This window comes from Cavia porcellus, unplaced genomic scaffold, assembly GCF_034190915.1.
Source record: "Cavia porcellus strain 051 isolate PalLab524CR breed Dunkin Hartley unplaced genomic scaffold, mCavPor4.1 scaffold_1, whole genome shotgun sequence".
In the NCBI taxonomy this organism is placed as follows: Eukaryota; Metazoa; Chordata; class Mammalia; order Rodentia; family Caviidae; genus Cavia; species Cavia porcellus.
In genome coordinates, this window is record NW_026947484.1 from 182,496,946 (window position 1) to 182,512,798 (window position 15,853).

Genomic DNA, 15,853 nt, shown 5'->3' on the forward strand with positions numbered 1-15,853 from the left:
CCATCCAAAAATATAACATCTAATAAGCGGTGAGATGTCCTACAAGTTTATGCAGTTCGTGTTTTAAATTTATACATATTCAGAACACACAAAACGTAATTTTTCAAAAGACTAATACAGAGTCTTGGAAATAAAACTTGGATAAACCCAACCGAGTTTCAAGGCAAGTACAAATAATGAAATAATCTACACTACTGTTAAAATACTGTAACAGTCAATGCTTAACACATCAGATTATTCTCTCAAGCTCTTGAAAGTGAGTCCAAGCAAAATAGTAGTTGTTCCACTGTCTTCCAAGCCCTGGTTTTCCCCTGCTGCATTATGAATAACATCTGTCTTCCTTTCCTATACTGTACTAGATTTCAAGTACACTATACTCTAACAAAGGAGAATGTGGGGAATGATTTCTACTCAGGGATTATAACAATGTTAAAAACCACACTGGCTATACCTCTAAACATTTTCACTTATGAAAAGACTGTCCTCAACTCGTTTTGAAAGTATATAACATTCCACAGCAAGCACTAGGTAACCGCGACCAGCAACACCAGCTGGGTAAAGAGGGTGGGGCGGCTGCCCTGACAACTGTCACTCTTTTCTCTACAATTCTACAGACACTAAGACCCGCTCTGGAACAAGTCGCGGGGAGAGGAGAGGGAAGCGGTACGAAGGAGGTTGGAACCGAACCTGAACCGCATGTATGGTGCCAAGAAAGGAGTCTAGGTCGCAGAAAAAGCGCCAGCTTGGGCGTCAGCCGGGAGCTTGCAAGCCGGGCTGTGCCTCGCCGTCCACGTCTGAGGAGGCGGGATACGCCCTCGCGCACGCGGGCAGGCTGTGGCAAAAGGGGGCCTCGAGCGCTGCAAAGGACTGATTTAAAAACGGGCCGGCCCCCACGTAGTCTCAGGAACCGAGCCCCACAAAAGTGCAGGGTCCAGACCATCCCGGGTCACCGGGCGCGTTCCTGCACCCAGCGAGCGCCGCGGCGTTCAGGCCTCACCCTGCGCCCCGCCCACCAGGTCCGTCCCGCGGCCTCCGCGGGCTCGCGCGCCGCCCCGAGCTCACCTTCTGGGCATCCATCGCGAGACGGTAACCCGCCGCCCGAAACCGCCACGGGAAGCGACGGAGAACACGGAGAAGTCGTCGGCGCCTAGAACATTACCGACAGCCTCCGCTTGGCCCGCTCCGCTCCGGCACCGCCCACCCCGCCCGTCAGTCCGCGCCCAAGCGGCGCGCGCTGTCGTCGTGCCGCGGTTGCCAGGGAGAAAGGGCGGTGCGCAGAAGGGAGGGGCTGGGAGCGCGTCGCGCCTGCGCGCTGCGGTCCAGGCCAGCAAGGAGCTGGTGCCAGCCTTCCAGTGCGGGTAGTCCGCAGTGCTGCTCATTGGCTTCCACCTTTCCCCTTCGTCCTTCCTCAGTGATCGCTTCCGATGCCGGCCTTGGGCACCTACCTAGCACCTGGGCCTGTGAGGAGTGTCCCAGAAGGAAAGCTCTGGTCCTGGGCTAAATGAGCCTAGTCTGTATCCTGCATGAACCAGAAGCACCTTTCTACCCTGGCCTTGGCTAGACCAAACCTAAATGTCTGGTAAAAGGATGGGATGGGGATGCAGCAAAACGTAGGAAAAGGGCCTGAGGAGACAAGGGATCGAATGTAGTGGAAACGAGTATGGATCTATTAAGGACTTTGGGGCCTGGTAGACCCTCCCTTGCCCCTCCCCTTCCAGAACCTTCCTCACTGTGATCTTGAGCAAGCCAGTCTCCCCAAGCCTGCTTCATCTTCTGTAACATAGAAGAAATAACACAGACTTTGCAGAGGACACTGAGGGTTTAGGAATATGTTTGGAGTGCCAGTGCAGTTAGAGCTGAGTAAACACTTGTCAGCTCATGTTAGAACCTGCTTAGCTTGGCCCAAGGGGATAGATAATGCAAGAAAGGCAATAGGCTTGGAAAAATTCCTCCCCTGGGAGGTGTGCCTTACCTTCCATTTGGATGACTCCAAAAGCTCAGAAAAGTTCTACTGGGCAGTTGCTGGGAATGAATGAATAAAAGGGAAATCATTACTGAGTACCTATTATGTACCAGTTCTACAAAGAGAATTCAGTGAGGAGTGCCTGCTCTCACAGAATTTACAGACTCCTGTAAGAGGCTGACAGAAAGTATGATATGATTCTAATGTGTTGAAAAAGAAGAATATAAACTGGGCATGGTGGTGCGTGCCTGTAATCCCAGCACTAGAGAGGCTGAGGCTGGAGGATCATTGTGAGTTTGAGACTAGCCTCGGCTACAAAGTGAGCTCAAAAGTAGTCTGAACTGCATAGTGAGACCCTGTCTCAAAAAGACAACGAAGAAGAAGAAGAGGAGGAAGAGGAAGAGAAAAATGGGATAAATGGATTCAGAAAATAGGGACAGTTCAATTTTCCAAAGTTCAAGGAAGACACCTCTCAAGAGTGACCCAAGAGCTAGGATGGATCATAGAATCATACAAGGCTCTGAGGAAGATGAGTGGTATAAACCTGTAATCCCAGCTACTGAATTTAAATGGCCGATGCAGGAGAATCACAAGCTTGAGGCCAGCCTGGGCAATTTAGCAAGACCTTGTCTCAGAAAGAGAGTGGGGATGTAGCTCAACTTGATCAATCTCTAATCACGCACTCGCACACACCCATGACCTAGGGAAAAGCATTCTAGTTAGAAGGAATAGCAAATGCAAAGGCCCTGGAGAAGGCATGAGCTGTATGTTTGTGAAACAGCATTTACCTACAATGCTGTAATTATCTCTGTTGATGAGTTTTCCCAACAATCTAGAGGGCCAGGACTTCTTTTACCCATCTCTATTCCCAGGACAGGGCCTGACATTCAATACGTTGTTTTTTATTTTTTTTAACTGAACAAAGATGTACAAAAAATGAGATAAATTTCACAAAAAGGAAAACAAGAGTTTGATTCAGGCCAAGTAGGAGAGTGTGGGGAAAGCCTGTGCACAATTTGCTCCTGCCAGCTGAAAGAAGAAGTGGTATGCCATTGTACAGAGTTGTTCACTTTCTCACTACCAAGGGAAAAGCCTCCTATTCAGGTGCCTTCAATTCCATTAGGAGCAGTGAGTGCAAGTAAGTGCCCAGCTCTGCCCTACTGCTGCAGCCTCAGAGGCAGACAGATCTGTGCACTGCACTACACTCCGTTTCCTAGGAAGAGGGCACACAGCCTGGGATATGAAGAATAGCAAAAGAAATCACTGGATGGCCCTTGCTTAGACTTAGACCCACCACAAAGGGAAAGAAAGAGCATTTGGTCCGGTTCCCTCTTTTCTTTTTTTCTTCAAGGACTTCACCTCACCCCTGTCAAAGGACAACTCTCAGTCACTGTATGACTGATAGCCACCGACAGAGCAAGAGAAAGAGGCTTTCGGAGACAGTGAGTCACTGCTGAAATGTGATCACCAGACTGCAGGGCCCACACCCCAGGAGCTCACTCCTGGCTCCTTGCCTCTGACTCCTCTGGTTCTTTCCCTGCCTCTCAGCCAGAAGTCTGCACCTTGTGACAACAGCTCAACCCAACTTGACTTCTGCCCTCACCAGACCTCTGGTTCTTTGACTGGTCTTGGCTCTCTGGCCCAGCTCATCCTGGACCTTTAGATTCTTCTCTTTCCCACCAGGAATGGCTAGTTCTTTGGGCTGTGGTTTCCCTCATTGCCAGACCATGAGGGTTCCCTTAACCACAACTGCTCAACAAACTGAGCACTAAATCTATACCCTAACTTCTTCTAGTGCCTCTGGCCGTTAGGCAAGTCCTTTATCTTTTCAGTACTTGTTTTACACCCAAGTCAAGCTGAAATTTTCAAAAGTAGTTTTTAGCAAAAAAATGAAGTATTCGTTCTTTAACTGACCTTTGCATAAGCTGCATTATCACTTTCCAAATTCTCAAGCCTCATCTCCAAACCTACTGAATCAGAAAGATTGGGGAGGGGCTGGGGATTTAGCTCATCAGTATAGGTATAAGCACCTGCATGGCGAGCGCAAGATTGTAAATTCAACCCCCGGTACCAAAAAAAGAAAGAAGATTGGGGAGTGGGTTTCAGTAATCTGTTGAAATTACCACCACCAGCAGCTGATTGTAATGCAGACAAACACTTAGGAACCACTGGACCAAGAGAAATCAAATTGTTTAAAAAGGAAAATAGAAGAATAAAACATGTTTCAAACTTTAGGCTTCTGATTTTGAAATAACATATCTAGTCATAGATAGTTATGTAATTGAGATTCTTGGGTTTCTGTGAACCTCTTGTGAGGAACCTCTAAGTCAGTGTAGACTAATACTAATAGTTAATATTGTCATACATTAATGTCTGACAAAAGTATTTGTCCAGAACTTGGTATTGCCTTAGCCCTGAGCTGCGATCCTCATCTCATAGAAGAGAAATTAACTTCTCTTCCATGTCTCCAACAGACTTCCACAAACATCAGGCTGTCTGCATTAAATCCTGACGCTGCTGCTCGCCTGCTGCATAGCTCTCAGTGTCACTTATCCTAAGTCTCAATTTCCTCATCTCTAACATAGCAATCATAATTCCCTTTTAGGGTGGTTGTGAGGAATAAAGGAGATTATGTATTTGGAAAGCCTGGTTTAGTAGGCATTTAACAAGTAGTAGCTGTTATTACTGCTTCTCCTTACACAAATCTTTCAGTGCCAACTTCACAAGACTCATTGACGCCTTGGGTCTTTGAAGCCTTCCGGATCAATTTTCACCCTACCTCCCCTTTCACTGCTCTATGTTGTGTTTCTGAAGCATAACACCAGCTAGATGCTGCCCTTTGCTGAAGCCCCAAATCTTTGCCCATTGTTCCTTGCCAATATCTGGCCAGGGTGTTAAAATATGGTACCAAGGTGGTCAGTGCTGACCAGCAACCAGGTCTCTCCAGCACAGAGAAACTGGTTCAGGGTTTCTGGTAAAAATATTGCTCAGCAGCCTCTCTCCTTTATATGCTCTGAAAATAATGTGGACCAGGCTGAGAGAAGGAAGATTAAGCCACAGTATGTGACTATACTCTTTGGTTAAGCACTTGGACTCTGTTGTCAGATTATCTGAATTCAGGTCCCAAGTTTACCACTTACTAGTAGTATGGTCTTGGGCAATTTCTTAGCCTCTTTGTGCTTCAGTTTAGTTATCTACAACAAGTATGTTAACAGTATCAACTCAATAAGGTCATTAGGAAGACAAGCGACTGAACTATGCACAGTGCTCAGAATACTGCCTGACACATAGAAAATTTAGAATACATGTTGGCTATTTTTTTTTCAAAATAAGTTATTCTTCTAAGTGCAGTATCCGGAAATAATAGTATCTGTATGTATAATGATACTGTAGTGCCTTTGGTATCAGATTGTGATGGTAGCAGGCATCACTTCCTGAGAAAATAAGCTTCATGAACTCCCTCCCTCATTCTGAGAGTCTGTCTGTACTCATCTATGACAAACATTTGGAGTAGGAAAGGTGACCACAGGACAATCTAGAAGGGTAGGAGGTAAGACAAGAGTGTAAACTTCTTTAATAGAAAATGTAAACCATTTCTTTCTATCTCATAGGCTACTCCTTGACCTAACAACAGACAGGAAGGGAACACATTATTCTTTCCAAGCCAAGAAACAGGCTGAAAAGAGAAAAAATAATTCAAAACCAGGGAAAGAATAATTCCAAGGAATGGAAGTAATACTATGAACAGCTAAGCTGATAGAAATTAATAGGCAGTCAGAGAGGATCAGGCCTTAGAAAGTCTTTGAGAAAATAAGACACATTGAAACTGTGGCTGGAAGTAAATTCAAAGAGAGCCAGGCCACAAGATGGACCCACAATGGCCAGGCTTGAATGCCTTCCAAGAGATAAATGGCAGCTTAAAATTATCCTGTAATTAGTACCCCCTGGTCCAGTGAGCCCCAGATAGTACATCCGATGGATAGATGGGTAACCAAAACACCCTGACCCATACTCACATCCCTTTCTAGGAATCCTTTGTTCTTTTTAGAGGTTGTAATACAGATAAGCTAAAGTTAATGATGCTTACCATATATCCTTGACGTGCTTTGCTTCCTTATTGGCTAGGCGATCAATATTAGCTAAGTGACTACATTTGGAATCCTGTATATTGATTGTAGTTTGACTCATAACTACCTAGGTTGTGATTTTGTGTACAAAATATCCTTGGGTGAAAAGCTTCACTAGCAAACGGTCTCAGAACCCTCCTGTCTCTCAGGAGTTTTCTCTCAATAAACCTTTCCTGTTTTAACCTCCTTTGTCCTTGAATCCATTCTTTGGCATCAGGAGACATGAACTCAGCATATTTGACATCTAACAGGTTGGGAGATACTTCCCTGTGACAGGAGATGAAATGAATAGAGAAAGAACCTTTTAATGGCCAAATAATGAAAAACTTTAGGAAAACTAGGGGAGGAAGAAGAGAGATAAAAAGAATTAAGATGTTTTATGTGTAAGTACCAACTACCCACCATGAATCTAATCATTATGTACTGTAAACATGTATTAATAAAAATTAAAATCAAATAAAGAAAACTTTAGGACATATAGGAAATAGAATATTCTTCAGCCACAAAAGTTATATTTTTATACACAGCAGTGTGGGACAAAGCTTGTTGTATTATATTTTCAAAATAGCTAAACTTCTTTTTTGATAAATACAATTGAAAAACATCTGTAGAAAAGTAAATAATGCATGTATAATTTTTTTGGCTTAGGTAAAGTGGTATCATATTTAAAACTAAGCCTGGTATCTTGTTGTCAGATACAACTGCTATGGCCTCAATATTGGTGTCCTTCCCGAATTCATTTGTGAAAATCGTAGCCCCCAAAGAGATGGTGTTAGGAAGTGGGGTCTTTGAGAGGTGACCAGGTCATGGAGGCTGAGCCCTTCTGTATGCCTAGGGGAAAAACAGCCTCAGAAGGACAAGCTTGCGCCCTCTAACGTGAGGACGCAAGATGAGATTACACTGAGAAGGTGCTGCCTGTCAGTCAAAGAACAGGACCTGACCAGACATTGAATTTGCTGCTAGCAACTTGATCTTGGACTTTCACTCTCTAGAACTGTGAGAAGTAAGTTTCTGGAGACTATAAGTTATGCAAACTAGAGTATGTATTTTGTTGTAACTTCCTTGACAGACTAAGATGAACACCTATAAGAATATGTATTTACTTTTCATAAAGGTGAATCAAATACAAATAAATTAGCTATAAAATATAAACTCAAATTTGGCATGATTTCCTTTGGCAAATAAAGTTAAAAAGGAGGTGAGAAGAGAGATTGGCAAAGGTTAGGCTGTATTACCTTATGAATTCTAGGCCAAGGTGTTGCTAGGATTTGAGAATGTTGTATGTGGGAAGCCAATTCCATGTTCATGAACAAATTGCTATTTGGGGACACAGTTTGGCAGGAAGGACAGGAATGACAGGAGTGGAGAAGTCTGCAGTGAGAAGTTGCCTGGTTACCCAGAGACATAGGTCCCTTTATTCCTTACCCCTCCTTTCTCTGGCTAAATTCCCCCAACACATCCCATCACTACCACCAGTGACTACCTAGGCCTGTGGTGGCGAACCTATGGCACGTGTGCCGCAGTAGGTGTTGGTATCACTGAAAGCTCTCAAAGGTTCACCATCACTACTCTAAGTGTTACAGATCTTTATGGAAAAAAATAATAAACTGGTCTTAATGGCACCCGTCAATTTTCTTCCAAAAGTCATCTAATTAGTGTGGGCACATATTTTCTAAAAGGAACCTCATGATTCCTGTCACAAATATGCAATCTGCTGTAATAGAAAGAATGCAACCACAAGACAATTTGTAAAGGATTAGGTATGGCTATTTTTTTTTCATAAAACTTTATTTACAAAAATAGACGAAGGGGCTGGATTTGACTCATAGGCCACATAACATACAGTGTGATTTCTGGTTAGAAAAGAATTCCATGATTCTCCTGCACCTCTAGAGTTTCCCTGATCCTCCCCCGCCAAGACATTTCTATACACACACCACCATCCCCATCCCATTCATGGAATATTGTAGAGGAATACTGTCGAATAATGATACCTGTGATGATCCTATCTCTGGAGCAATGAGGAGCATAGTAAAGTGTTATTGCAGAGGGGCTGTGGAGTTAGACTTAGATTTGAATCTTATCCTTGGAGGCTATGTCGTCTTACCATAGCACACAACCTCTCTGAGCCTCCAGGACAAATTGGAGATATTGGACACAAACTTCCAGGGCCATTGTGAGAATTAAATGTATACAGAGCATCATGCCTATTTTTGAAATAACAATCCCTCAATAAATAGTAGTTATTAACTCTCATCAGCTCTACAAATAGTACAAAGAGGACAAGTCCAGCCTGAACTAAAAGAATTGTTGGTTAGACTTCAAGCCAATACTGGCACTAGACAAGCAAAGGAAACCTCTTATACATGCACAGGGCTAGAAGAGAAAGCAGCAGTAAGTTTGACGACATTGCGGTAAGAGATTATTATCAAATGCTTCTGATGAATCATTTATTAGACAGCCCCGCTGCAGCAAATCCACTTGGCTATTGGTGCTTGGGAACCTTGTCGCATGCTTCTGTTGGAGTAATAAGATCCTGCTGTGACAGGCCTGCAGGCTCTTAACAGCTGGTGAGTGGGAGAATTGTAAACAGCCTCCTCTGAGGCCATTCTTCCTGGCTCCTGAGACTCCTCACCTTTTCCTCAGCTGAAAAACAAAACACATCAGGAGAATGAATGCTTCTGTCCTGGGGCACAAGACACAATGAGAAGTAGTCAATGATAAGGAACAAGTAACATGATCATCTTTAGAGAAAACATTATGAAATGTAAGAAGGCTAAATGTACACAGAGAGAGAAGAAACAGGGAAGAGAAACATAAAATATGTAGCTGAGAAAGACTGAGTTCAAATTCCCCTTATCATCTGTGTATTTATGGGCAAGATAATTAACTTCTGTGTCAACATTTACCATGTCCTCAGCTTTTAAAACTATTAGTAAAAAGTAGGTACAAGGACATACTTGATGAATACAAAGTGAGTTTACACGGTTTCAAAATCTTATTCTCTTATTAGAACCTACTTTTTAAGTAGTTAATATTTTATTACTTGATTACTTTTTAAAAGCTCACTATAGTTATTTTTTAAAAATAGGAAACAGTTACCAATTTTCTTTGATTATTATGTTTGTATGACTAGTAAGATTACATAGAAACTCCTTGTATATCTGCAGTATCTCCTTGTATATCTTTACTTGCCCTCGCATATTTCATGATTTACACAGATAATTCTACAGTAGAAATTACTTTCCCTCAGAATTTTGAAGGTATCATTCCAATTTCATCTAGCTCCCAGGTATCTGTTGAGAAAAACTAATGGACTGATGACATTCTAATCCTTGATACTTTTTTGTATGCAATATTCCCTCTACTGGTACTGTTCTCTCTGTGTCTGTGACTGTGTCTGTGTCTGTGTCTGTGTCTGTGTCTGTGTCTGTGTCTGTGTCTGTCTCTCTCTCTCAAAGCTTAAGGAACTTCTGTTTGTCTTGGTGTTTTGAAATTATTTAATGACAAGGTTTGGTATGGGTTTATTTTAACCTATTCCTAGGAAATTTATGCTACTTTCAAGCTAGATAAGTGTATTTTTCACTTATGACTTTTTCTTGAATCTTGATCTCTTTTCTCTCCTCTCCTTACTCCCTTTGTCTCCCTCCTCCTCCTCCTCCTCCTTCTCTCTCTCTTTCTCTCCCACCCTCATGCTCCAGTGCCTAGTGCTTTTGTGTTCCCCCGAAATGGATCTTCCAGGGCATCTTTTCCATCTTGTTCTTGCTCTACGTTTTGAAAGATTTCCTGAAGTTCATCTACCAATTCTTCTCGTACACTTTTATTTATATTTTTAACTTTTAGTGTGTGTGATTCTGGGGATTGAATCCAAGGTCTATGTACTGAGCTACGTCCCCAGACCTTTGTTATTTGTCATTTTGAGACAGGGTCTTTCTGAATTCCTGCCTGGGTTTGAATCTCTGATTTTCCTGCCTCAGCCGTCAGAGTACTGAGGTGACAGGTATGTTCCACCATGCATGGTTCCTCTATTTTTCATTTTTGAAACCTCTTTTTTGTGCTATGAATCTTTCTCTTTTAAATAGTGAAGTGTATTCATATTCTTTTATCTGTCTTTCAAAGTTCAATAACTTTTAAAATTGTTTTCTTAAGTTGTTTCATTAGTGATATTTTCTTCTTTTTCTTCTGTCTTTCATAGTGTAGATTTGATGCAAGTATCCGGTAATTCTTATTTAAGAACTAATTTCTAAAATGAATTGGAAGGTTTTTTATTTGTAGATAAATTTGGATATTCAACTATTTCACTCTGAGTGACTTGATAGGGTCTTTTATTGGGAGACTTCTCTCTCCCCACCCCTACCCTTATGGTATTGAGGTATGTTCCTCTGGCTATTCAGACACTCCAGAGAGTGGTCTTCCACTCTGGATGCTGTAGTTCTGTGAACCTACAGGTGGAGACCTCCTGTACTTTCAGACTTCCCCTTAATCCCCCTCGTTTACTACACAGCACTATTTCTGATATCCTGCTCCAAGTCCTGTTTTATTGTTCTTATTGTATATTCCTCTAGTTTTCTGTGAATTTGAAGGGGCAATCGTCTAGTTACAGAATAAAATAGGGGATGGTGGCTAGCAGACAATTTTTAAGTATACTTTTCAAAAGTTAGTTATAACTTAAATATAGTAAAATTCATAAAATTATAAACATGCATAGCCAATGAATTTCTACACACTGGTATATCCAGGCGACACTGGTCTATCCCAGCCACTCCAGATCCTTCCCAGTTAAACCGCTCCCCACAGCCACTAATCTGTCCTCTCTCACCACAGCTGACTTTTGCCTATTGTTTGTTTGCTTGTTTTTGTTTTTGCTAGTACTGGGGATTGAACTCAGGGCCTTTGTACTAAGCTTTGCCACCAGTTCCTCCTGCCTCCCTCCTTCCCTCCTTCCTTCCTCCGGTCCCACTCACTCTCTCCTTTCCTCCCTCTCTCTCTCCCTGTCTCCTTCTCTTCCTCCCTCCCTCTCTCCTTCCCTATTCCTCCCTTCCTTTCTTCCTTCCACCCGTCCATCCTTCTGTCCTTCCGTCCTTCTGTCCTTCCATTGTCAGACAGGATCTTGCTAAATCACTAAATCGGCCAAGCTGGAATGTGCAATCTTTCTCCTGCCTCAGCTTCAAGAGCCGTTGGATTAGGTACACATCATCATGCCTGGCTAAGTTTTATCTCTTTTTCTTTTTTTGTCTTTTTTTGAGACAGGGTCTCACTAGGCAGTTCAAGCTAGCCTTGAACTCACTTTGTGGCCCAGGCTAGACTTGAATTTACATGGATCTTCCAGCCCCAACCTCCTAAGTGCTGAGATTCTAGGCATGCACCACAACATCCAGCTGTTTTACCTATTCCTGGACTTGACTTAAATGGAATCCTCTGGGCGTGTGTGTGTGTGTGTATGTGGTGTCTCATCTTTTGTTTAGCATTGTGACAGAGTTATTCATGTTGTTGCAAGTTAGCTGTAATTCATTCTTTTTCATATCTGTGTACTACTTCATTGTATGAATATCTATAATTTATTTATATATCTAACTGTTTTTGACACTAGAATTATTAGCATTTTGGGGCTATTACAAATAATCCTTCTCTGAACATTCTCGAACATTTCTTTTTGTATACACATGCATGCGCTTGTGGGGAACAATCCCTAGGATAGATTTTGCTGGACATATATTTTTCAGCTTTAATCAACGCAGTCAAACAGGTTTCCATTTTACCTGCACTGATCTTTTCCCTTGAGCAGTGTCTGAGAGTTCTGGTTGCTCTACAGCCTAGTCAAGCCTTTAATTTTAGCCCCAATTGTGGGTGTGCAGAGGTGTCTCATTTGTGGTTTTCATTTGCATGTCTCTAAGGATTGAGGATATTAAGTACCACTTTATATGCTCATTGGACATTTGACTATTTTCTTTTGTGAAGTGCATATCCAAGTCTCTCATTTGGGTTGCCTGGCTTTTTCTTATTGATTTGCAGAAGCTCTTTGTATATTTTGAGTAGAAGCCCTTTATCAACCATGTTTTTAGCCAGTATCTTTCTCCAGATTGTACCTTAACTTTTCTTTCTTTCTTTCTTTCTTTCTTTCTTTCTTTCTTTCTTTCCTTTTAATGGTGGCTTTTGGTAAACAGAACTTTTTTTTTGGTACCGGGTATTGAACTCAGGACCTCATGCTTGCCAGGCAGGCACTGTACCGCTGTGCTATATTCCAGAAGTACTTTTTATAATGATAAACAGAAGCTTCAATCATAAGCAAACAAAAAGGAAAAGTTTCCTTCAAAAGTATGAGCTACTTTTGTGAATTTATAATCTACTTTAATGGAATTTGTGCTGAGCAGAAAATTGTCTTTGTTCCAGGCTCCAGAGTTAGGCTTCTTGTGCCAGCTGTCAGCCAGGATGAATGTTACCAGACACAAACCATATCATGCTATTCTATGATCTCTAGTACCAGTAAACAGGAAGAGGGAGATCAATTGTGGATTGCTACGGCAGACTGTATTACAACAAAGCATTGGTTTCTAAAGTCAGAAGGACATTTGCTAGGCCAGGGGTTATTGTTTACCCTTCTTTACAACCTACTTGTTAATAATCTAACATCATTTTGGATAGGTCTTATGCAATCCCCCTCAATAAATCAGAACAGATGGCACATTTTATTATACCAATATAACAAGGAATTATTACTTTTATTAAGGAGTGGGCTCAATAGATAGTGGGCCTATTAGTTAATTATTGACCAAATGAAAGGCTATGAATCAACTATTCAAACACTAGAGCCACATTCTACTGTTTTTGTGTGTGCAGGTGTCTCTGAGACAGGGTCTCACTATGCAGTTCATGCTGTAACTCACTTTGTAGCCCATGCTGGCCTCCAGCTCACAGTGATCCTCCTGCCTCAGCTCCCCGAGTGCTAGACTACAGGTGTGCACCATCACGTCTGGCTCACAGTCTGCTGCTCTTCAAACATCATTATTTCATAGACTTAACTTAGTGGCTTTAGTAATTTTGCTGAAAAGTTTATTTTGAAAGTATGCTAGGATGTAAAAATTATCAAATCAAGGCTTGTTATGTACATTACAGAGTAGAGGCTCAGTAAACATTTCTTAGATAAATTTGAAGGTGTGGAAATAGGTGTATGGAGTTTACCTGCCTTACAATTACTAGATTTTGAATTCTGTTAGCCAAGCTAAGTGGACTAGAATATGTCAACCTGTCTCTAAGAAGACTCTTAAAGATCATGAGAGCTACATCTTGTTTTCTGGTGCATGCCCTTCTTATGATACTTGTGTATCAGGGGATGTCAATCTCCTGCCCATGCCAGCTGACAGATAGGACACATAGGTCAATGTACAATTATACTCCAGGCACTTATTAGAGAATAAACTGTACATATTTCAATGCAGTATAGCAAAAATTCAGTCGTGACATATAAAACAATGGAATAGAAGTGAGTCTAAAATAAACCCATTCACTTATAATCAATTGATTTTCACCTTGATATGGGTGCCAAAACCATTTAATGAGAAAATATAACCTTTCAGCAAAGGGTAATTAATGCTAACTGAATATTTACATGCAAAAAGAAAGTTGGATATCCACCTCATTCAACTACAGCATACCTAAAACTAACTCAAACTGATCTGACTTAATTGTATGAGCCACAACAATAAAACTAACAGAAGAAAATTTAGGGATAAATCTTTTTTTGTCGTTAGTCCTGGGGATAGAAGCCAGGGCCTTTGCACTGAGTTACACAGATACATCCTTAGACTTTTGTTTTAAATTTTGAGAGAGGGTCTTGCTAAATTGCTACTTTGCCCAGACTGGGTTTGAACTTGTGATCTTTCTGCCTCAGCCTCCCAGGGTGCTGAGATTACAGGCAGTGCCTCCATGCAGGGCAGGATTAAATCTTTATGATCTTGAATTACACAGTGGCTTCTTCAATATAGCAATTACAGAACAAGCAACCAAAGAAAATATAGTTTTATATCATCAAAGTTTAAAAAATATGGTTCAAAGGACAGTATAAGAAAGCAAAGAGATAACCAATAGGATGGGAGAAAGTTTTTTCAAATCATTTCTCTGATAAGGATCTGGTGTCCAAAGTATATACAGAAGATTTACTGTTAACTATAAAAGACAACCTAGCCATTTTAAGAATGGGAAAAGGGGGTTGGGGATACAACTCAGTGGTAGAGTGACTAGCATCAGTGAGGTCCTGGTTTCAAGCACCGGCAACACACAGACACACATACACACACACAGAGACAGACACAGACAGACACACACACACAGATATTTGGATAGATTTTCCAAGGAACATATATGAGTAGGCAATAAACATATGAAAATGTGTTTATCAGTATTTATAATAAGGACAGTGCAAAAACAAAATCACAGTGAAATACTACTGCATAACCACAAGTATGGATCTAATAGAAAAGATTTTTTAAAAGTGCAAGTTGTTCAGAATGTAGAAAAACTGGAATCCTCATACTTTGTTTTTGAGAATGTAAAATGGTGCAGTCGCTGTGTAAAACAATTAAATATAAGCATAAAGTTAGCAATCCTACTTCTACATATACACCTGGAAGATATGGAAACATGTTCATACAAGAACTTGTACATGAACATAAAACATCATTCCTAATAATTTACATGAGCAAAAAACCTGAATGTCTATTAACTGATCAATGGATGAACAAGATGCGGTATATTGTACAATGGAATGTTAGCCACAAAAGGAATGAAATGTTGTTATATGCCACTGTAGTCATCTATTTTGGGTTGTCAATAACGTAACTTCATAGGATGGGTAAATTTTAATGAAAAGAAGTTATTTTGGTCATGGTTCAGGAAGTCTAAGGTCAAAGGTCATATCTAGTGATGACTTTCTTGTTGCCAGTGCCCAGGGTATCACATAACAAGAGACAGGATGGGTGTATTTGTGCATGTGTGTCAGTGCGTGTCTCCTTTGATTCTTTCTCTGTCTCAACACTCAACACGCATATTTAATTGTAGGGGATTCACTATGATAACCTTAGCTAATCTTAATCAATGCTCAAGACCTCAGCTTTTAATATTATCATTAATTAAATTCTCTCTTTTTAATACTTCACAATGGGGGTAACATTTCAACACTTGAGTCCTTAGTGGACACACTAAAACCATATTTAAACCATAACACCTACAATATTTTTATGGTTTTTATCTAGATGTTTCCCCAAAACCTTATAGCATTATAGGTGGGGGATTTTCAGAGGTGCTCAGATCTAGGGTGTGAATGTGGATTAAGGGTATAATACTGGAATTAAGGGTGTGTGGTACTAGATTAGTTCACCAATCAGTTTATATAGTTCTAAAAAATATCAGTAAGACATGACTGAGCTCCACATAACAAGAACTGTAACTAGGGCACATATACACTAAGAGACACAAAAGATTTAAATAAAACTTTGATAGTATCAAAGTTCTGCAAGGGAAGAATACTTATTTCAAAATTTTTCCAAATTAATTTATATGGAAGTTGTCTAACTAAAATTGAAGAAGCTTTTTTCAATAGGTAACAATAAACTGATTTGATAAGTCAAAAGACATTAAGTGCTAGGTAGCAAAATAAAAATTATTTGCCTAGATAAGGAATTTAGCAGTGGGATTACTCTTTACATAAGTGGTTCCAAGAAGGCTGCTGTGATGAGGAAATACTCGTACTGAGACCCAAAGCAAGTGA

At 40.9% G+C, this 15,853-nt stretch overlaps 2 protein-coding genes across 14 annotated transcripts in view; both read right to left on the bottom strand.

Moving 5' to 3' along the window:
- The window catches only part of LOC100721890 (FSD1-like protein), a 177,541-nt gene extending 176,286 nt beyond the window's left edge, over positions 1-1,255 (bottom strand). For 7 of the 13 annotated variants that reach the window (XM_063224391.1, XM_063224351.1, XM_063224333.1 and 4 more), the window contains exon 1: positions 1,063-1,247. Coding sequence is in view for 8 of the 13 variants with exons in the window: in XM_063224351.1 (XP_063080421.1) it covers positions 1,063-1,077 (15 nt within the window). In the remaining 5 variants the exon portion in view is untranslated. Of the gene's footprint in view, positions 1-687; positions 1,007-1,062 lie in introns of those variants that run through there. The other 6 variants (XM_063224344.1, XM_063224340.1, XR_010039215.1 and 3 more) reach the window with 5 other exon arrangements.
- Positions 1,256-7,835: 6,580 nt separating this feature from the next.
- The window catches only part of Slc44a1 (solute carrier family 44 member 1), a 181,593-nt gene continuing 173,575 nt past the window's right edge, over positions 7,836-15,853 (bottom strand). Inside the window, exon 16 of the mRNA XM_063224411.1 lies at positions 7,836-8,736. Coding sequence (XP_063080481.1) covers positions 8,722-8,736 — 15 coding nt within the window. The 3' untranslated portion in view covers positions 7,836-8,721. The remainder of the gene's footprint in view (positions 8,737-15,853) is intronic.